The 22927-nt window shown below is 38.2% G+C and overlaps 1 protein-coding gene across 1 annotated transcript in view; it reads right to left on the bottom strand.

Moving 5' to 3' along the window:
- CNTNAP5 (contactin associated protein like 5) overlaps positions 1-22927 on the bottom strand; it is a 263642-nt gene that overhangs the window by 84213 nt on the left and 156502 nt on the right. Inside the window, exons 13-14 of the mRNA XM_030454114.1 lie at positions 18965-19071; positions 3975-4094 (exon numbers count right to left, since the gene is read on the bottom strand). Of these exons, the coding sequence (XP_030309974.1) occupies positions 3975-4094; positions 18965-19071 (227 nt within the window). The remainder of the gene's footprint in view (positions 1-3974; positions 4095-18964; positions 19072-22927) is intronic.

The following is a 22927-nucleotide window of genomic DNA, read 5'->3' as shown; positions in this document are numbered from 1 at the left end:
GTACTTCATGCAAAAACCTGACTACTGAGCACCATGGATGATGGGAGAATCCAAGTAAAGCAAGGAGGGACAGTTCATACTCATGCAGATGGCCCTGGAAGCACACTAGCTATGTTTGCACTGCACTGAATGAAATTATCCCAAATTAAAAATGAATGGACCCACACAAATACTCACAGTTTATAGCATCCTACAGTCATGGTTTGGGCACACACACCAGGTTCACCTCTCACACACAATGCATATTTGGTATGGATTCCTCATTACTGCATACAATTGATTAATTTCCCTGTGAAAGTGACTTTGCTTCGTGTATAATGGATATATAAGGTGAAGAAAACATTATGTTAATAAGGTTCTCTCTTTTTTTCTTAAATCTAGTTTTGAGTTTGTTTTCTTTCCGCTGCCAGTGAACTGTCTCTTTATTCCTATTGTAAGAAAATACAGATGAACATCTTCTGTCATTGTGGCACATTCTCTCTGGATCTTTCCAATCTAAATAGCCCTGGATTATTTATTTTTAAGCACTCTTTTATATCTTTATATATCTTTATATACTTTTATATGTTTCTGTGCATTTAATTAGGTACTTTACTGTTCCTGACAAACTTCTACTTCAACAATGTATTTTATTTATTAGAAATAAGCAGCCTTCAAGATAAAATCCCCCTAAAGTGCTTCACACACTTTCCTTCCTTCTTGACCAACTCAAATAACTGCAAGTCACCTATAATTTTTGTCACCTTGTTTTTTCAGCCACTTCTCCAGACAATGAATAAATATATTTACCCACTCTGGTAGCAGCAGATAGCCTGTGATACCCAACTGTTAAATTTCTTGCTAAGCTGAAAATTGGCTTTATTTTTTTGATACTTTTTTTCCTTTTTTTTTCTTTTTTTTTTTTTTTCCCCTGTAAAATTTCCTTTCCCTTATTTCTCTCTCCTTTTTTGTCTTTGTATGATTGTCCAATTTCCTCTCAACACAGACAATTGCGATTTTCTGGTTTCTCGGAATTTTTATGCATCAGTAGGCTGTTAAAGCTGACAGACTGCAGAGAGATCACTGGAACCACAGACACAATAAATTAACTTGTGAAGTTTATACTCCCCATATCCACATCACATATTGGATGCTTATAATAGACACCACTATGTGAGAAAGCTGGTGTTAATCTGTCCTGGTTAGTAGCTGGCTACAAATAAAATCCCTATTTGTTCAAATAAACAGCTAAATTAGAAAAGATTTCAAACTAATATAAGCGATCATTAAGGAAGAACTCTCCTCTCTAAATGCAATGATACTGCTCATTTCTGATGATCTGATTCCTTTGAGTTCATCCTGCAGATGAAGAGATTCAAGGCATTGTAATTCCCAGAAGTCATTAGCTCACTGCACCTCTAACTTTTAAAAGCACTTAATGAGTCATTTCCTCACATTTTCCATTCCACTTCAGAATTCTTCAGCCTGAACATGTTTTGAGCATACAGGTTACTGCTGCTTGAACTGTACACAAAAGGCACTGCCAGCCTGAGTAAAAGCAAAGCTTCATTTAGCACATGAGCCCAACTCTGCCTTTGAGTGTGAACAGACACCCAGGGAAGGCAAAAGCTTGCCCTGGAACTCATTCCGATTTCCCAGTGGTTTCTGCCTCACAGCTGCCTGAATTGGGAGACGGAACTAAACTTCCATGTTTAATTGCACCTTCTGAACCTCTCAGTCAAGACTGGGGCTTTTTCCTACATGTTTTATTGTTTTTTTCCTATCCTTGATGTTCTATGGTAGTAAGCTTCAAGTTGAAGCATTCATTGCATCAGGAAAAAGAAAAGAAATAAAACAATCCCAAATCCTGCTATATAATAATTTAAATGCCCCTTAGCTCCATTTAGCATGAAAAAAGAATGAATCCCTATTTGTTCGTTTTATGCCAATGATCAACTCCATGTTTTTCTGTGACAGTACCCCCCACTGTCCTTTAAATCTCTACATACTGAGGAGTATATACATGGAAGCCATCCATGTTTTTGAACACCTACATTTTTCCAGTCACAAGAGGTGTGGTATGGATTTATGTCACCAAGCAATAACATTGACTTTTTTTCTCTGTTCCTTGTATCTCTCTAATATAACAACACAGAATTACATTTTTTTACTTTTCCCAAACATTGATCTTTTCAGAATACTATGCAAAAGTGTTACATGAAAAGAATAACAAATTCAGTATCCATCCCTGTGTACATAAAGTTGAGTTACTTTTTCAATACTTACACCTAATCTATTATTATTATACCCTATTTATTATTATAACCTATATTACCTAATCTATTATTATAAACAATTTTTATCATCAGAACAACAAGGTATGTTTCCAGAGAGAAAATAAGTTCTAGTGATTAAGGCACCCAAACCACATTTAGATGATACAGAAGCATAACACAATTGTATCTTAAATTCTCTGGAAAGCTGTAAAATAGCAATTTCCTTCTGTGTCACAGTCTTCTTTTATTCAACAGAAGTAACTGAGAAGTCTGTGACAAATGACACACCCCCCCAACCTCAAATAAGACTTCTAGGAGAACAGAAGAAACACTAAAAAGAAAAAAAGTTTTCCAGACTAGGAAGTTTTCCATAGACGTGTGCATTTCCACTTTTCTCCTAACCAAAATAAAATAATAATATAAGAATGTCAGCAAGTTCATTACAGACAGAGAGAAAATCACCTACCTGCTTTTTGGATATCTGCCAGATAAAATTTATTTGAGGAAAGCAGATGCTTTCTGAAAGAAGTTTGTCAAAAATCCTACTTCTTCAACAGAGATAAAAAGAACTGACAGTGTTTTGATCACACGTATTTATAGGAGAAATAATAAAAATGAGCATATTTCCCATACTGGAGATCAAGGAAGGATACTCAGACAGAAAGGTGAAACTGTTTCAAATCTTACAAGATTCAACATCAGTGAAGGAGACTCATTTGTTACACTTGAATAAAAAACATATTTAATAATTAACTGTTGTGCATTTAATTAACACAGTGATTGCTCAATTAAATAAAAATGAAAATTTAATTTGAGGCACTTTAAGTACAAGTAGATTAAGGATAAAATATAAATATCCAGAGTCCTTAGTCTTCAGGACTGAGTGTGGAGGTAACGTGTGGCAAAGCAGCTCAAGCAAAATTAGCAGTTCAGAATGGGGAATAAAATAGTATTTCATCCAAACCTGGCCACACTCCTGTCAATTTTAAAAAATAAAAAGCAAAAGGATGCTCTGTCATCTACCCCAATCCACAATATGGACTACGGAATCTTCTCATACCCTTGCACAACAGTCCTATATACACAAGAGGACCCACTGAGTCTGCTGCACAGGTACACTCATCTGAAACTCTTTTTTAAAGCTCCAGAACCAAAAGGTTGACAAATCTCAATCAACAGGTCACCTTGCTAGGCACTTGTTTGGCTATCTGTCTCTTTGGCATCGCTTCTCCAAAGAGCATCCATGCCTTCTCCTCCATGTAGATATCCTGGACAAATAAGGTTTTTATTCTTTGGGATCTCAAATGCAGCACATTCATATGACCACTCGTATTTTTGCTTAAATCAGAGTGAGAAGGGCTGCAGCTATCTCAGTGCAAGCAGTTTAATGATCATTTCCAATTATAGTGTTCTAGGAAAGCAGAGAAACCATTCAGTTACAAAAGAGGGTTTGAACTCTAAGTTTCTACATCTTTAGTAAAAAACAAACATACAATTAAAAGTTATATTATTATGAAAAATATTTCAGCAGTGCCCTTTATGAGGTGCAAATACCATTGTAAACACCAATGTAGCAGCAGCACAAGGTGAGTCCTTCAAACTTCTGCTTTTTCCCCCATACTGAGAGAACTATGGCTGTGAGGTCTTCTCAGTAATACAGTGATACTTCAGTAACAATACAGCCAACACAAAGCAACGAAGACAATGTTAGGCCATTACCTGTTATATTGCAAAATACACGGAGTGGTCCAAGTGGTCCACTTCCATCAGTATCGATGTAGAAGAAACCTGATGTCTTTCCTTGGTGTCGGTAAGCCTCACAAGAGTGTTCATAGATAGCTTTAAGAGAGAGAGTGATTGTATCACAAACAAGAAGAAACCAAACATGTTTTATACATGAGTACAACTTTAATCATTATCATAATGAACTGTTGGGTCACTGATAATTAGCATGTGAAAGAGTTTACTGCATTTGAACCCAAGTCCATATTCAAAATCAGGCATGTATTTAACTACTTACTTGAACTTAAAATATCCTGGCTTTAAAAACATGGATAGTTGTCTTATTTTGGATTAAAGTACGCAAATATTTAGGTAAATAGATACGGACTTTCAAACACGTCATCCTCTTGTTATGCAGTGATACATATATGCATCCACAAAATGGTATTTCAAAGACATACATACACACATACACAAATGTATATGTATATTTGCTATCTAGATGTGCACTCAACATGACTATCTTGTCAACAGAGATGACATCACATACTTTTGTCAGTCTTCAGCTTCCCTGCAGGACATTGCCAACAGGTAGCTACAAACCCCTACCAACAACTACTACTCAAAAGAAACCAAACTATTTTACCATAACAGAAAAGCTCAAGCTCTGATATGGTCTACCACCTGGGTGACATCTTTGAGCTGCAGACCTATTTTTATACAGTGAACTCTTGCTCTCTGCTTATCAATATTCACCTGTGGAGGGCTAGTGCTCATGAAAATACAAGCGGTTAATAAAACAAGCACAGAAATCCACCCAGAGCAAGAACACAAACTAAAATTCCCACAGGCAAGTACTAAATACTTGCATCTGAGGCATGCTTTCAGGCAAAGCATCACAACTGTTTACTTCACATGGGGCAAGGAGAACTCTTCCCCCAGAGAGGCACTTAAAAGGTATCAGAAAGTCACATGTGTGAACCGGGATCTTAAACAACAGTAACCTTACCAAGAAGAAGGAATGATTTTTTTCCACCCACTTAAGCACTTACCTGATTATACTGACAAGGTTATTCTCTGAAACATTTTATGATTGTTCAACTAATTGTCAGCAAATACAATAAAAAAACCAAACTGACTTAGCAGATAGATCAAGACTAATTCCTTTTTTCTTCCTATGAGGCAGAGTTATTCGGAAGACACAGTAGCAGAAATGCAAGCAAACATAATTACCCCTAATGCTGAAGTGAGCTTTTCCATGGTACTAGTAGCAGAACACATAGAAATATATTTGGACTTAACCTTTGGCTGCTCTAAGGATAAATCTACCTTCTCCTACCTCTTAATTTTAAGAGCACACTTAGATACTGTTTGCACACTTGTACATTATTATACAGCAAACACAGGGCACACAGAGATTGGGAGATACTATGGAGAACCTGTCAATAACTCACTTGTCAGCAACTGCAAATCTTTTCCAGGCCAGTAAAGTTTAAGTTCATATGGCATAATATCTGCTGTGTTGAGGTTGTAAATACGACTGCAAAGTTCCCAGCGCTCTTGATCCTCACAATTTTCAGGCCAAATGCAAGGAGAGAACTCCTATGCCACTTCTGAAATGCAGTCCCAGACTGTCCAGCTGAAAGCAGCAATTGCTCTCACTTCCTCACTTCCACTCTTGTACACTTATGGACTCATATTCCTTCTTTCCCCTCACTCCCTGAAAGTAATTTCTCTAATGAAACAAATTTCATAAAGATTTAAATGGCCAGTCTAAAGTACATTTGTCTGACTTGAATTCTGAAGGATTCCATATAACATAGTTCATCACTTGGATTTTTATAATTTTTTCATTAAAAAAAAAATAAAATAAAAAAAAAAATAATAAAAAAAAATCACAGCTCTAGGGGCTCCAATCCCAAATGACTATGAAGTTAAGAGTCTCACCAGTCAATCACTTTTATCACTCACCAAAATATGCTTTCCTTTTGTAAATTTCTCTCCTGGCCAGACATCTCTAGCAGGCAGAACACCACAAAGCATTAAATATGCACAGCATTACCTTTCTTGGAGCTAAGAAGCTGGTTAAAGTACTCAGCATGGACACTACAGTAGTCCAGAAGATCTCTAAATTTCCCCTCTGATAGCTGGCCAAGAGCATATACTGAATGCAAATGAAATAAAATCCCCAAACCAGAACCTATTCTTCCACTGTTCATAACCTGAGGGGCTGAGAGACCCTCAGTCGCTGAAGTGCTGACAAAAGCAACTGGGATACAGAGGGTCAGGAGAGAGCCCGTAACAGGCAATTAAGTGAGCAATCAAGGAATCCTGGCTTGATCAATTTGCAAAGTTCTCAAACTGCAGTTCACTTAGTGAATTTGCTGTCATCATCACTGCAGGACACTTTATCTTGTCTCATTAGGGAATATGCTAATTGCTTCCCCTGAATTATCTTCCAAGTTTTTTTGAAGACAAAGGATGGTGCAATGGGTAGAGACATAAAACTAATATGTTGCCAGTGAACTGGCACATCTAGAAACCCATTCTTCATCACAGACCTTTTCTTACTGTTTTGTTTTTTCTGACTGTTTCTTTTGGCAGGAGCCCAGATGTACTTTTTTCAAAAGAACAGGTAAAGATGTGAAGATTCATCTGTTAATAAGATGGGCATGTGCAGAGATGATCTACCCACATTGTGATGGCTTCTTTGGCACTGCAACTTAGGGAAAAGAAGGATGTATAGAGCTAGGTGGCTTAACTGGTATAAATCTGAAAGGATGCACAAGATTCTCTGAAGCTACAGTCACGTCTGCCAGAAGAAAATCCATCTTGGTATATTTTCCTTTTGAGGAATTCCAGCAGTAAATACCAGGGAGTAGAAGGAGAGGTGGGAAAGGGCTGTAAACCTTGAGCTCCTGCACATAAAACATAATTCTAACTCTCATGACTCAGAGAAAAGCTGTTTTGGTGGATAGTTTATTTTGTAGCTGTACATTGGAAGTTTCACATGTCAGTATCTTAAATATTTGGTACTACATACTTCTAAACTGGATTTTAGGGGTTTTTGGGTTTTTTTGGTTGGTTTTTGTTTGTTTGTTTTTTTTGCTATTTTATGCTGTACAGTGCATGAAGGAGAAAATGGTATTTCTTATGCAGACACTGGCATTTCAAGTGCACCATCCACTGCAAGCTCTGCTCAAAGTCTTTGCAGGCTGAGGCAATTGCTTGTTTCAGAATAAAGTTATGCCATTCCACTTGCTGAAAAAGGCTCCGTTGCTCCAGTGATATCAACTTGAAGCTGTCTTTATGGTTCAATGAATGACAAGATCTCTCTGAAGTCATTATTCCCTTTATGCAATCAGAAATATCATACAAAAGTAAAAACCAGTCAGCCACCTGCAACTGTTAAGAACCCAGATCTGTAACTTTGAAAACTGCCTTGGTATTTACATTCTAGTTTGTGCCATACTTCTCTGATGTAGAAGGACATGTGGTTGTTTTTGAAACAACAGGCAACCATTGCTGCAGTTGTCATCAAAGAGTCACCACCCACAGAGGTATGTAAGAGAGCCTCACTTTCAAAAGTAATTCAAGTGTAATTATGGAACTGTTAACAAATGCACACATTTTAATGTCAAACAACATTTGCAGTAATTGCAGCTTCTTAGTAAAGGAGTCACATTCATCACTCATTCAGAATAGAACCCAGGAACAATTTTCAAGAATTATTTTTAAATCTAAAAAATCTAAAAAACCCCAAAGCTACAAACAAAAAATAGTGATTTAATTTCTTCTTGTGAAGCACATGTAATAGAGTTTATATTTTCATTCCGTTATTTGTAAAGTGTTCACCAAAATGGGATGAAATCAACAAAATAATGCTATTTATAGTCTGCTTATGCAAAGTTGTTTTCTCATTAAAATGTTGCTCAAGTAGTTTTAGAAAATATAATTTTAAAAGGGAAACTCTTGAGTTGTCTTTTGTCTCAAAGAAGTAAGATCAGTTTTATTTCCCTAACCCTCTCACACTTTTTTTGGACTAATTTTGACTTATACCAACCGCTGAAAATAAAATTATAAAATGCAGCAACATCCGTTTCACTGAGCCAGAACCACTGAAAACCACAGCTTATGATTTTCAGCCCCTGCTGTGTTTCCTCAGGCCCTTCTGGGAACGAGCTGCACTATCATGCAGCAATAGCACTGAAGTTCTTGCCACCGAGCTCCTGCAGGCAGTCAGGATGAAGCTGTTTGCTGGATGGGAAGGGATGTCAGCAGCACACCTGAACCCATGCTACCCCCCTGCAGGTCTGGCTTGGGCCTCACAGCCAGGTATGACAGGTTAAGTGTAAAAGATGCTGCAGGGGCAGAATTTGGCTGATGGTCTGTTGCTGGTAACAGTGCCTATTCCATGAAGATAAAACAAGAAACAGCTTACTAAAAGATACTAGATTTAGTAAGGGAAACTGAACATCACAAATATCTATTTTACTTGATCACAAAGAGAACGGATGTCTTTTAATGCCTCTTTTTTTCCACAGAATCCCTTCTAACATGTGACCCTGTGCTGACAGTTTTGCAGTGCTCTTTAAGAATTTTTTAAACAGCCACTGCTGTGTTTCACAAAGAAATGTAAAATCCTCCCAGAGCTGTCTTCTGAAACTGATGTAGCCTGAGAGCCCTGACTTTCCATACCAAGAGCTGCTTCCCTAAATACTGGGTGTGCTCGTCCCCATTCAGTAGGACGAGCTGCACTGGTGGTGTTCAGGCATGGACAAAGCTCATGGAGTTTAAGATATCTCCCAAGCCCTTATAATCCTCTGTAAAACACATATGCCCCAATTTCTCCCTCAGGTATCTCTTTCAGTGTTAAGTATCTCATTCAGTGTTAAGTATCTCAAATTAAAACAGCTTTTCAGATCAACAACTCATCCCATCAGAGCATTCCTTTTGAACACTGCTTTACTCCCTGATCACAATGGCCATCTTTCCCTTTAGCTCTCACTTCTCATTTTCCCAGGTGCTTAAGAAATGCCTTGTCAAACTTCATATCAGGATTCATAAAATAAACACTTTATTCCCAGTCACATCAATGTCACACAGTTCTACATGTTCTCTTGTATCACCTGGGAGATAAAGACTCATAAGCTAGAAAATCAAAAATACAAATCTGAAACATAACTATCCTGAATTTTTTTCAAGCCACACTCAGTACATCCCTACAGAAGCTCCTAGCAAAACTATAAATACACATTTTGATTGATCAAGGTTCAAGCTATAGATCCATGATTCTATGATTCAGACTTCAATGCCAGACAGGCATTAGGAGATTTCAATGTCATTATAATAAGATATTTTGACTTTCTGTGTAAAATCAACTACAGAATTTCACTTTCTAATTCCTGCCTCAAGACCCTTGTGGCTAGTCAGCCACAGCACACACAGCAGCTGTTATCTGCACCCTGCAGTTAGGTCTGGAGTCCCTCTTAGGTTCGATTCTGCATAAGAAACTTAAGCCTTGATTTGATAGACTGTAAGGGCCTGACAAGTTTTAAATAGAAGTAATTTCACCACTGTTCTGCTCTCTGAAGTACCTTGAACCTGTTAATCCAACTGCTTTAATTACAGTCCTAACACCAGAAGAGACTGTACCCCTGCTGTAGCTTTACAGCACATGGCTGAGCACAAAGATTTGCAAAGTCAGATATCCATCTTTTCCAATAACACATCTTTTTATTCAGTTTTTCACTGACTACCATAATGATATTTGGCTTTGGCTTCCCATCTTACTTTTGCCCGAACCAGTACACCTGGAGTCTCCATGATAACTCATTTAGCACACACCGAAAGTTTCATTGTGAAGCTCCCTGGCAGATAAAAGCTCAGTTTTCCTGAATATTTAACAACTGTTTCCTTTGCATCCAAGTCCCTAATTTATAAAACCTCTACTCTCTTTCAGACCACTTTTATTTTTCAGTTTTCATTTCTGGTTCTATTTCAGCTAAAAACCCCCAGATTGTACTTTGTGCAAAGATTTGAAAAATTTGAACTTGTGCAAATAATCCCCAGGGAGCAATCCATTTAAAGCTTTCTCTCTCCAATGGATGGATGATTGAACTTGTTACTCATGCAGTAAGATGCACCCCTTATCTGTATTTAAATAGTACTGGCTTTTGGACTCAGTGCAAAGGTTATGGTGATACCCAGGATTCAGTTTTAATACTGGGAGACCAGGGTAAGTAAACCTCTCCCCCTCTACCCAGCAGTATCCTACTGCCATAGATACAACTAGGAGTGTGAGTCCCAAATCAAAAGCAGATTGTTTTTGGTTTTCCTTTGGGGGTGTGGGGGGTGGGGGGTGCGTTGTTTTGGTTTTGTTTGGGAGTTTTTGGTTTGGTTTTGTTTGGTTTGGTTTTGATCACTGTCCTTTTCAAATGCAGTGGACACTAAGATAACTTTTCTCAAAAATTAAAATTAACCAAAAGTAAACCTTAAATTTTCCAATATTTCTTTCCTACCGTACTTCCAAATAGTTTGGAAAATGATCACACATTGCAAATACACTTGAGCTAGAAATTCAGAATTTGAACTGTACTAGTTATGATTACCAAACCAGTTTCTGTAGTATTGATGCTTCTAAATTGGATTCTCATGATCTAATAAGCATAGCTGACAATTTTCAATTTCTCAGAGGGAGATAACAGCTTATGGTAAAATAATAAATAGAATACATTAAAGAGACCTAAAGAAATTTAATTCTTGATTTAATAGGGTGGTGTTGACACTGTTCATTCCCCAGATAATATGTAGCAGTGAGATGCTTATTATCACCCCCAACAATTGCACAGTCATAAAAAATTGTAGATGGAATACTTACTGCCAGATCATTTAGGACTCATTTCATTGTTTTGTGATTCTTTGCACCTTAGATTCAAACTGTAACAATAAGCTCTATAATTATTATTGCCATATTCTAAGATGAAAACTTATATACTGGTTAGATTGGAAAGGCCAATAAGAGCTAGGGATTCGGTTTGGATCAGCAACCAGCCCTGGATTGACCTTGGACAAACTGATATGCACAAATGGTGACACAGACCAATTAAACTTTTCCACCAAAATGTTCAGAGGTCCTGGAGGCAGACCGGAGGTGGCTGTTTCACCCTCTGCTTATATACCCCAAGCCTGACAAATTTGTTCTTACAGACTCAGAGTAATAACGTTTCAGACAGGGATTTTTCTAAATAACAAATAAAGCAACATGCAATGGGAGTTTCTTCTTCTCATTCCAACATCAGAAGCTTAAGTACATGGCAATGAACACTGGGAACATTCGTCATTCTCACCTCTATAATACAATCATCTTTTTAAATGCCAGGAAATTAAATCTGTACTCTCAAAAAATGGATTATGACAGCTCTGCTGTTGACAGACTAATTTAGTCTCCATTGTGATGTGCCTGGATGACAGATGGCTTATTTTACTTTTAAAAAAATAAGTATATACTTATCCGATACAGAATGTTTTATTTCTGTAGATAGTTTTAAAATTACTCTCACCGCAATGTCACCTAAACGAATGTTTGGGAGGGATCCTTTCATTACACCTGGGGATTAGACAATTTCCAAGCTAAGGCTCCCCCTGCCCAAGGTACAAAAGGTCCTGTCAGCCCATCCTCCCCTGTTGCTTCCCTGCTGAGGTTTGAAGATGGCTGTGTCAGTCAGGGACCCCAGCTGCCCCTGCCCAGAGCTGCTGCAGGGTGACCTGCAAGTCCTGCAGCTGCAAGAAAGCAGTCAGGGAGACCCAGACCATTTTAAGAGCAGTGTTGGAAGGAAAGGAGAAATCAAAGACTCTCAGGATGCAGTGGGAAGCATGGTGTTTCAGCCTTGCTCTTCAAAGTACCAGCATCCCCATGGCGATGGTCACACCTGACACAGGCAGGCTTCAAAAGGGATTGAGGCAGTCACCCACATACTCTGTTCTGCAGTGAAATCCCAAAGCAGAGTATTTTTGCTATTAGTTACAAAGAAATGTCAGACAAAGGGAAAAACATTTTTTAAATGAACACCACTGAGAAATGCAGATGTACAATTCACAGATACACAAACTGAAGGGAAAGCATTAATAAGACAGTATCTTGTTACCAAATAAACAATGACAATTCATATGCCAGAAGCATAGTGTGAACAAAAATATGCAGGAACACCAAGTATAGTACTGAAGGCTTGATATGAATATTGAATGTGTTATGCTTAGTCAAAGAACAGCAAAGTACTTAAATACACATGGGAAAATATTGTAAGAATCTTAGCTAAGAAATTGGCTACTCAGGACAGTACTCAACCAGACTCACTGTTTGACATCTGGCAGACTGAAACTCTGAACTTCATTTGCCTAGCTAGCAGACTGTATGCATCTCCTTTGGAACATGGGAGTTACCAAAACCATGGCTGGTATTTTAAGATCATAGAATCACAGAATAGCCAGGGTGGGAAGGAACCTTCAAAATCACCTAGTTCCAAACCCCATGCCATGGGCAGGGACACCTTCCACTAGGCCAAGTTGCTGAAGGCTCCATCCAACCTGGCCTTGAACACTTCCAGGGAGGGGACAGACACAACTTCCTTGGGAAACCTCTTCCAGCATCTCATCACCCTCACACCAAAGAATTTTTTCCTAATCTCTAACTTAAATGCCCCCTTTCAAGTTTGAAACCATTTCCCCCTGTCCTCTCACAACACACACATGTAAAAACCCCTACCCCAGCCTTCTTGTAGGCCCCCTTCAGATATTGCAAAGTCACTATAAAAGGCTACCTTGGAGCTTCCTCTTCTCTAGGCTGAAATGACATGGCTCCAGTACTGCCAGCAATCTGGCTGAAGCTATATTAAGTTTTTCAGATCAAAAATTATATATGCAGTAAGCACATTAATACTAAATACATTAATAAAAAATACATTTTCAAAGCCTGAAGTTATGTTAAGTTTGTCATATCAATGACTATGTGACATTTCCATTATTGGATGGATCCAGCAATTATCGAGGCCAATAAAACACATGCCTGTATGTGCAAGATAGATCACACACCAAAGCAAATAACTAGAATTAAATTACATTCTGTTAATTATCACCTTGCAAAGCTTTGGGACATGTTGACATCCCCAGAACATGATAAATAAAGTCATTATTTTATATTTCTTATAATCTTTTATACCAATGTTCAGCACTCCTCGGTATGAAAAAATAAACCCAAGACTAAAGGCCATCTGAAAACTATCATATATAAAAATAACAGAAATACAGAAGGGAAAGGTGATACTTTCTAAGGGACTAACATAACTCATAGAAAGAGAAGATTACTAATCATTACCTTGCAATAAAGTTATAATATTCTGTATTTCAGGGCCATTTTACACTGGTCTACTGCTTTCACTGTCACATGATAATTACAAGGAGAATTAATAATGGGAGAGAGAGGAATATGCACTTTTAAACTACGACCTTTCAATTAAAAAGACTTTGCATCTCTCTCCATATACATATATACCTATAATTCTGATCCAGCTTCAGTTACCTACTGTAAGTCCAAGCTAAGACAGCCTCCTTCTAAAGACAACAGACACCAGAGTGTTTCACAGGTGGTCCATGAACTAACCAAGAACACCTTATCTTACAGTGACATTTGTCAAGAATTATCTCATGCTGTTATACATATATATATATACAGAGAGAGAGAGAGAGAGAACAAACAACTATCTTAGATTAGATGTCACAGTATCAGGCAGCAAAAAATAGATGAGCTGAATTCCAGTCAGGCCTTTTCCCTAAGCCATGTACTAACATCAGTGTTTCTATCTAAAATAGGAAAACAGAAAACAAAGATTACATTTTTATCTGTTCTACCACAGTTCACACACGTGATTACACAAAGGATCCTCTCCTATCTATCTGGATTATATCAGAGTACCTGATGGATTAGTAGGCTACCCACCCCACTGCAGAAATTAGGAAAGTATCTATTGTTAAAAAGGCTTCAGCTGAGGTAATCTTCCAGCCTATTTAAATACAAGCTGTGTGAAGCACATTGAAAAGATAAACCAAAAAGCAAAGCCATCCATTTCACAGACTCAAAATTAGATTGTATCCTCAAGCAACAGTAGTTTCAAAGGAAAGAATCCATACTGTATCAGTAGACGATAAAGATCACACACTTTCTAACATACCCATAAATTGGATCTTATTCTCAACAGAGGTGGAGAAACTAAAGCACAACAAAACTCATACAGAAGCAAATGTAATTTTCCTACCATTTGGTTATTCCATAACTCCTCACTTCACAAAACCATGAGCAGTGAAATGGCTACCCAGGGACAGTCAGCACAATTTTGACATTTGCTATCAAATTGCATGTCCTGATGCATTTGTGACAGTGAGGCACTAGCACATGCTTTGGAGTTTCACAGCTACAGACAGAACAATGATGAAAACACAAATGCCCATCAGTGCTGTGACTAGCCAGCACCAAGGTGTGAATTCATAGAATCACAGAATTGGCTGGGTTGGAAGGGACCTCAGAGATCATCAAGTCCAACCCTTGGTCCACTACTGCTGCAGTTATTAGACCACGGCACTGAGTGCCACATCCAGTCTCTTTTTAAATATCTCCAGGGATGGGGAATCCACTACTTCCCTGGTCAGTCCATTCCAATGTCTGATCACCCTCTCGGTAAAGAAATTCTTTCTCATGTCCAACCTAAACCTCCCCTGACACAACTTAAGACCGTGCCCTCTTGTCTTACTGAGAGTTGCCTGGGAAAAGAGGCCAACCCCCACCTGGCTACAACCTCCTTTCAGGGAGTTGGAGAGAGTGATGAGGTCTCCTCTGAGCCTCCTCTTCTCCAGATTGAGCAGCCCCATCTCCCTCAGCCTCTCCTCATAGGATCTGTGCTCAAGTCCTTTGACCAGCCTGGTTGCCCTCCTTTGGACCCACTCCAGGACCTCGATATCCTTTCTAAACTGAGGGGCCCAGAACTGGACACAGTACTCGAGGTGTGGCCTCACCAGCGCTGAGTACAGGGGCAGAATCACTTCCTTGGACCTGCTGGCCACGCTGTTCCTGATACAGGCCAGGATGCCATTGGCCTTCTTGGCCACCTGGGCACACTGCTGGCTCATGTTCAGCTTCCTGTCAATCCAAACTCCAAGGTCCCTCTTTGGCTGCTCTCCAACCACTCTGTCCCCAGCCTGTAGTGCTGCAAGGGGTTGTTGTGGCCAAAGTGCAGGACTTGTTCTGGAAGCTGGAATGATGAGAGGTAAACCCACATCTCTTTCCCCACTGGAAGTAAAACCCAATCACAACAAATAAACCTCTGAAAAAACAAGAAAAGACTTGGAAGGTTTTCATAATATTCCAAAGATGGCAGCTTGTGAAGGAGAATTATCAGTGACTAAACTGAGAATTGAACTTATGAATTGGGCATAATCTTTGGAAGAAAGAAACAACCTGGTTGGAAAACATTCAGACTCCCCCCATAATTTTCTAAAACCTAGAAGACACCAATGGGTTTTAGCACTTTTTTGATCATATTTGCAGCTAAGCTCAGAGAGAACATAAACAGGACTAGATGAGACTTCAGGATAAAATTTGTCTGCCAGAAATGGGACAAAACCCTATACACTTTTTAGAGGCAGATCTTCATCTGGACCAGGTACACTGCCATACCTCCCGTGGGCATTTAGGAGCTTCCAAGGATCAGAGAAGATTTTGAATGAGCAGGAAGCTACCTGAGGACTGCAGAAAACTGACTACCTCTATGAAGATTCTGTTAAGGCCACGTGTAGACCAAGTTAGCTCTTTATATGTATCTCGAGATGCGTGTTTCTGCTTCACCCACATTTTTAATTTCAACTATATACATTTCAGTCATGGCACACACAATCTTGTCTCACACATCTGGTGTGGTCATGCAAACACTGTCCCAGCTGTGCCTTCTATCATCTTGCTGTTCCAGCCTGCCACTGTCTACTTCCCCTCTGATGCACCAAATGCAAACTATTTATTTTTTATTTTCATAGCATATTTCCTGCCTGCCTATCTGACATGACTCTGGTATTTGCTCTGTCAAAAATGTCAAACTCCTCTGGCCATAGCCTTATATTTTTCTAACAAGCACATTATAGCTTTCTTCGCATGGCACTCTGTCATGCCTGTGAGCACTCAATTTCTTCCTCTTTTTAATCTCTGCCTATGACTTTTTGCATACAAGAAAGCCTAGAAATAATTATGTACCTGGAAGACTTAAACTACCACCTATGATGCTGGTGAAGACCTTCTAGCACTCCATCATCTGCACTTGCATGTTTTTTCCCATCAGAACTTAACTACTAACTCTCTGGAGCAGGAATAATCTGTATTGCTAGCTGGTCCTCACAGCAGGATCCAGTGTGGTCCATGAATACATGGAAGCTTGCTTACGTGTCAAACAGGAGATGTATTTCAACGTTTTAAAGATTATGACAGAATAAGTTAGGGACAAGGTATATCCCAATCTTGGTTCTTAAAATGGTAAGGTCTCCTAGCCTGAGCTGGTAAAGTCAATTAATTCTGGTTCACATATGCCTGTCATGCAATTCTTCCCAAAAACATAACAAGGATTGTATCTTCTACGTCATTCAACCAACGGCACCCACTTCTTACAAACACTACACCAAAAAAGGCAAAAACCACACTGATGCAACTCAGAGAGGAAAGAAATCCATCTGACAGTGAGACCCATCACTGTGTTTCACTTGCAGCAGATTACCAGTTAAATCTTTACACAGCTGCTGCATGGGCTTGGGTCTGAAGGGCAGTTTATTAACAAAAATAGCCTTCTCAAAATGGTACAAGTTCAATTTCAGGGCCATCAGCCACAGTGCTCTAGTAAAAATCAAAATCTTTTGTGATCATGTTTCAAACCTTAAGAAATGAGATGTTTTATTTTGTTGGAACTGCACTGAATTACATGATTGGAATTGTTGCTGCATATTGAGGACATTCTGGAGTTATACTGTGATCAGATCTGCAGCTCTCATTCACCTGGTACATGGTACTATCCTACATCAACCATTATCAGCTGAAAGCAATAATGTCTCTTGTTCTGCAGGTTTCTTCTCAACAATCTGCATTTCCCCACAGACTTAGAAATGGTTTCATCACATCCTGCAAGCACACAAATGCATTTCTACAGAATAACACTCTTTATTAGAGTTGCTTGGCTTACAGGGCAGCTGCCTCTACAATCTAGCTACAATCTAATTAGCTGTTGATAATATGGTTGTGAATAAGCTGAGCAGCTGAAAAGCTGTACATCACGTGCACAGCTTGATCTGCTGGGAAGTGTTAATACAAGATCTTTCTGAGAAACTTCTTTTCACAGTAGTTTATACCCTAGTGAACCTTAAACAACTGCAGCTACATATATATGTGCCTTTTAGAGCTTCATAGATGCTTCACAAGCTTAGCACCAATGTCTATGGGGAAAACTAATCATGAACAGGTCCTCTGCAGTAATGAGATGGTCTCCTTTGGACACAAGCCACATTGAGCTGGCACAGAGTGAGCCTCAGGCCTCAAGCTGATATGACAGTACAGATGCAGCCCTGAGATTAGCATTTGTGTTTGCCTTTGATGGTCAATGGCAATAGGCCTCTTCCTTCCCCAAGGAGTCTCCCCCTTCTCACCAACCAATCTGGCCATCTAGTTTTGTACCAGCCATCAGCTGGTGTAAATACCCTGCTTTGGCCTCAATCATTGCATCTACTCTGGGGTGGGTTTTGAGGCTTTGAAGAGGGGTGATGCCTTTTGAAACAACAAAAACATTGGGCAAAAAGGAAACCTTTACAAGCCTATGAAGTCAACATTTTTCTTCCCACTGCTCATCTGCCTTAGCATGATTTCAACACCAAACCTTTAGCTTCCTTTGTGCTTACCATGCAGAGTTCAGGTGATGAATCTATGAATAGCTTCCCATCAGCTGCAGCCCCCATGCCACAAATGATTTTACCATTAATTAGCAAACATTAAAGTCTCCAGAGTTACAGTACAGCTGCCAATATTCTCAGCTTGAAACCACTAAGTAACTTTTCTTCTTGTCTGCTTTTAAGCTTAACAGATTAAAAAGTGCATCTCTCACCACGCTCATCCGATCTACGGTCCAAGTGCTCATCAAACACCCAGAGTGGTTAAAGCTGTATTCCTGGAACTGTTATTCTTATTCACTCTTGTTTTCTCTTTATTTCCAGTGACAAAGCAGGAAGTTTAGCTTCATTTTCTGTTTTCCATTTTAGTCAGCTGTATGAAAAGGCTTTACTTTGGCTTCCCCTTTGTCTCTCTCTTTTTATTAGAATTCTCAGCATGCTGTACCTATACTTTTTGAGAGTCTTTAAAAAATAAAACATCTTAATACTCCTTTTGCTGTGTATTTAGTAGCTGAATGCTTCATGTACTGTCACTGTTTCAGATATCCTTGCTAATAGCAGCAGCCCAAATAGTAGTTCAGCAAAATTCCTAAACTAAAAACTGTTGAAAACTGGATTCTTGCAACACGAACTTTCAGATAATCTAATAACAAGGCCAAGGTGCCAAAATTAACGTACAGCCCCAAACACATTAAAATCACCCAGCTTAATCCTGCTAAATTCAACTTTCTAATTACCAATGTGTCTACAATGTGTACATAAATTAATTTACTATTCTACAAATCAATGCATAATATGAGAAATCAATGTGGAAAATCAGTTAAAATCTAGTTTTGCTAAGAAACATGCATATTCAAAAATGGATTCCTGTGCACTCCCCGCCCAGTTCTTGACCTATTCAAATCATGTCAGGACACCCTATATCCGATAGTATGATATGACCTTTCACAAAGCTTTTCTCTGGTTTATGTGCACCTTGACATACCATCTGTAGTAGAAAACACTCTATGTGTGGGCTTACTTACAGTTATGGCAAGTGGCTCCCATGTAGCCTGTATCATTGCAATCACAATAAAAAGTGGTCCAGGATTGGGAACATTTTCCTCCATGTTCACAGTAGTTGGGTAAACACCTAATTGGAGAGAATTTTTTAAAAATGCAATTACTTATAAACATTTATATAAAAATAATGTGCTGGAAAATGTAATCATAAAATTGTTTCAAGTCCTCATTCAGGCAAGAGTTTCCTAGTGCTGAATCACTGTATAATAATTGAGCTAATTAATTATTCTTCTGATCTTTGATTCACTCCAAATACAAGTACCGAAGACAACAATATTTACTGTATCCAGCAAGCAGGTAAAAAATCATTCTCAATAAAAACATTTCATTTGTCCTCCACTTGTTAGCAATTAAAGTATCACAAGCCTTCTGAGCACAAAGAAGTACAAGTAACAGGTGAAATCTTGTTTCAAAGAAGAATCCCCCACTCTCTGATTAAACAGGCATCATTATCAAAATTAGGCTGAGTTACATTTGTGGTAACACAAACAGCATGAAAATATGCTTCAATTATGAGTTTTGCACTCTCTCTTTTTTCCCTCATTTTAGTTGGTGTGCCTCTAAAGTCTAATTGTGAAGCAAATTATTGAAAGAAAGAAGCACAACAGCATGCAGCTTGGGAAGTGAACAGAAATAAAAGCTGTAGGAGACAAATTCAATCTCCAGGACAAGAAGCAAATGCTGATCTGAACTACAGCAGTGTAAACGCAGACAGCACAATGGAGTTACACCAGCCCAAATGGAAACAGGAACTGTTCCACTGTTTGGCTTTTCTTTCCTTTTTTTCCCCTTTACTGTATATTAAATGATCTCTTTTACACTGTACGTTTGTCTTTCAGAAAATGAGTAACTTGTTTACAGTGATTCAATTGCAATGGGAGTTTGCTTTGCTGTAAATTGAGCTTCAAAATCCTTTTCATGGCCCAGATTTTTCAGTTGTGATGGTGGTGAAGTCACTAGGGCCATGTAGGTTTGTACTAGCTGAAGACATGATCCCTAGGAAATACTTTTGCCTGTTGCCTTTAACTGTGGCTTTCAGTTTGTTTCTTCTAGAAGACTTATAATTAAAACACATTTTGTGTTTGTAAGCAGTAATTCCCAAGCCCCGTCAGCCAAGAATTAAACATTTTACTTAAGTCCAAGGGCTGTTTAGAGCTGCCAGACACTGACATCCCAAAGAAGCCTGTTGGTGTGTACAGAGGTCTGTCAGACCAACCTCTCATTCCTCAACATGCTGAAGGTGCTGTATGCAAGTACCTCATACATATACACACTCATCTGTGTCAGTCTGAGTCTGAGATTTGTTCTAGAACTCAGGTTTACTTGATCTTTATACCATTGAACATAAAATGATAAAGATAATTAAAAAAAACATTAATATGAACTATTAAATCATTAATTAATGCTACTCAATTATATTCATTATTTATTATTCAAATATTGGAGGCATAAGGAATTCAGAAGAAAGCATGTTATTTATAACTATCTGTAACACCTGTTAACATAATTATAAGATATATTGGTCTTACAAAAATAATTTTTATGGCTTTTATTAATCATTGGGCTCAAATGTAAAATGAGGTAAGAGAATGAGAAAGGCATGCCTGGTTTTCCAGCTCATTAGGGAGCTGCTTCATGTGCTATGGAGAACACCTTATTTCTGAAACAGAAAAGAAACTAAGGGGTTGGCAAAACTGTTGTTTTTTCCCGTCCATACAAGGCAGGTAGTCTGAAGAACAATGATATCTTGGCTTTAAATGTTTGGTGGGAAATCACCTGATGTTAATAAAGCTCTTCGGAGGGTAAAATGAACAGTGCTGTGTTACTAAGTTACATCATCACTATAATGGATAAATATGTTTTTTGCCTATGTTAAGCTACCTTTTATTAATAAACCCAGTGCAGTAGAGATAATTACTACTCATCTATAGTTTGCTAAAAGCTCATGTTAGAGGCTTAGCCATATTTATTGATGTAAAAGCTTTAAAACTTCTCAAAGTTGAAGGCCTGTTGTCATTTCTAGTTGTCAAACAAATTCAGTCACTTTTTCTTTCCCCAACACCACACAAAATGCCAGACAAACTAGCCATGCAAGCTTTTAATTATATTCATTAATTCAGAGTTAAGCCTTTTTTATTCCTTAGTCTATTTGCTTTAATTAGCACAAACTGCACTGATCTTGTTTTTTGGTCAGACAACTAACCCCCTTCCAGAGCTTATGAAACAGATTTCTCTGCAACTCTAATAATTACCATAATCCCATTCTAACTGAACAGTTGTGTCTTCATTATGCACAAAATTTATCCTAATTGTCAGAGAACTAAAAACTGAGAAATAGTTATGATTAAAAATAATCAAGGCATTGATAAGTTGTAGTTTGTTCCATTTGCTTACTGTCCTGGATACTCACGTTGAAGAATTTAAATACATGAAATTTAAACTGTAAATTCATATTTTCATACTAGTAGTACCAAGCAATTTTATCAAAACAGAGTGGTATCACAGATATTTTTATAGACAAAACTTGCAGCAGGCAACCTCTGACCTATTTAGAACTAAAAAGAACGAACAGATCAACTCATTTTTTGTGAGCCTCATAAATGAGAAGCTTTGAAATATAATGATTTGCTTAAGACAATTTGTGCCAAATCTGGGACTCTTATCTTCCAGAATCCAGATTAATTCATAGAATATATCATGGTGAATGAACCTTACAAAAAAATAAATGAAGCAAATAAATTTTTCCCTCCTTCAGCCAAGCTGGAAAACAGACACCTTAGCCATCTAAGTAAGCAATATGAAGAGCCTGCACAAAAGCATCCACTGTCCTTAAATGAAACATTCCCTTCCAAAACTGTACGTATGCTTCCTCTGAATTCAAAAGACAAATTGCAAAGAGATTAGAGGGAAAAATTTGTTCCTTTGATAGGAATGATGAAGAAATAACAATGACAAAATTACTTTAGTGAGAAGGCTGAAGGAGTTCTACACATTTTATATTACACTTGGCTGGAAATATACCCTGTACTTTCAATAAGCACCTCTCAGATTTTGTAATAGTCAGCACAACACATCCTGTCTGCACCACTGTATTCTTCCTAAATAAAGAGGGAAAACAAAGACTACCAAAGAGAAACAAAAAAGGAGCACACACTCTCAATTTTAATGCTGTCAATATCCATAATTTTGAGCATCCAGGAAGTCCATAAAAACTCAATAATGCCATAACAAGTAAACACATGAGATAGGTTTTTGTAGCAAAAAAGCATTTGCCTCAATATTATCTCAAATGCATGTTTTCATGTTTATGGTCTGTGGCTATACCATGTATAACTAGCAAAACCTAACATGAACAGGGATGTCATACAGCAGATGTAAATGTATGATGAAACTCATAGTGTTCCTGTAACAGCCTGTACTCTGCTTCAGTAAAATGCTGGCTTTACACTAAACCAAACAGATAGAGGCCAATAGCAACAGCACAGATTTTCTTCCTGCTTAGATGAGCTGTAAATCCATAAAATTCCCTGCGAAAGCTTATTTTGGATAGAATGGGTTCAAGAGGGGACCAGGCAAGCATTTTTAAGAGAAATCCACCAATGTTACTACACAGGTAATGTGTAACAGCTTCAGGGATTTACCAAGGGAAAATAAATGAAGATCAGAGAGCACTAGAAAAGAAACGACCACAGGATCAGATCCCACTCATTCTGTTCCCTGGATGTCCATTTTTGTTAAAACAGTGAGCTAGGTCTCCTTAACTAAAGGGAAAAAATAAGTAACAAAATGAGAGGGAGGAATGCAGAGTGAGTAAAGCAATATTAAGACAGGCTGCAAAAGAGTTAGGACTCTTCAGATCTTTGTTTTTCTGCAGCACACATTCCCTCCTCATCACCATACCTCCCAGTTTCTTTCTCCTCTTGTGC

This window comes from Calypte anna, chromosome 7 (assembly GCF_003957555.1).
Source record: "Calypte anna isolate BGI_N300 chromosome 7, bCalAnn1_v1.p, whole genome shotgun sequence".
Taxonomy (NCBI): domain Eukaryota; kingdom Metazoa; phylum Chordata; class Aves; order Apodiformes; family Trochilidae; genus Calypte; species Calypte anna.
The sequence above is the reverse complement of the archived record's forward strand: the minus strand, read 5'-3'. Positions and strand labels throughout refer to the sequence as shown.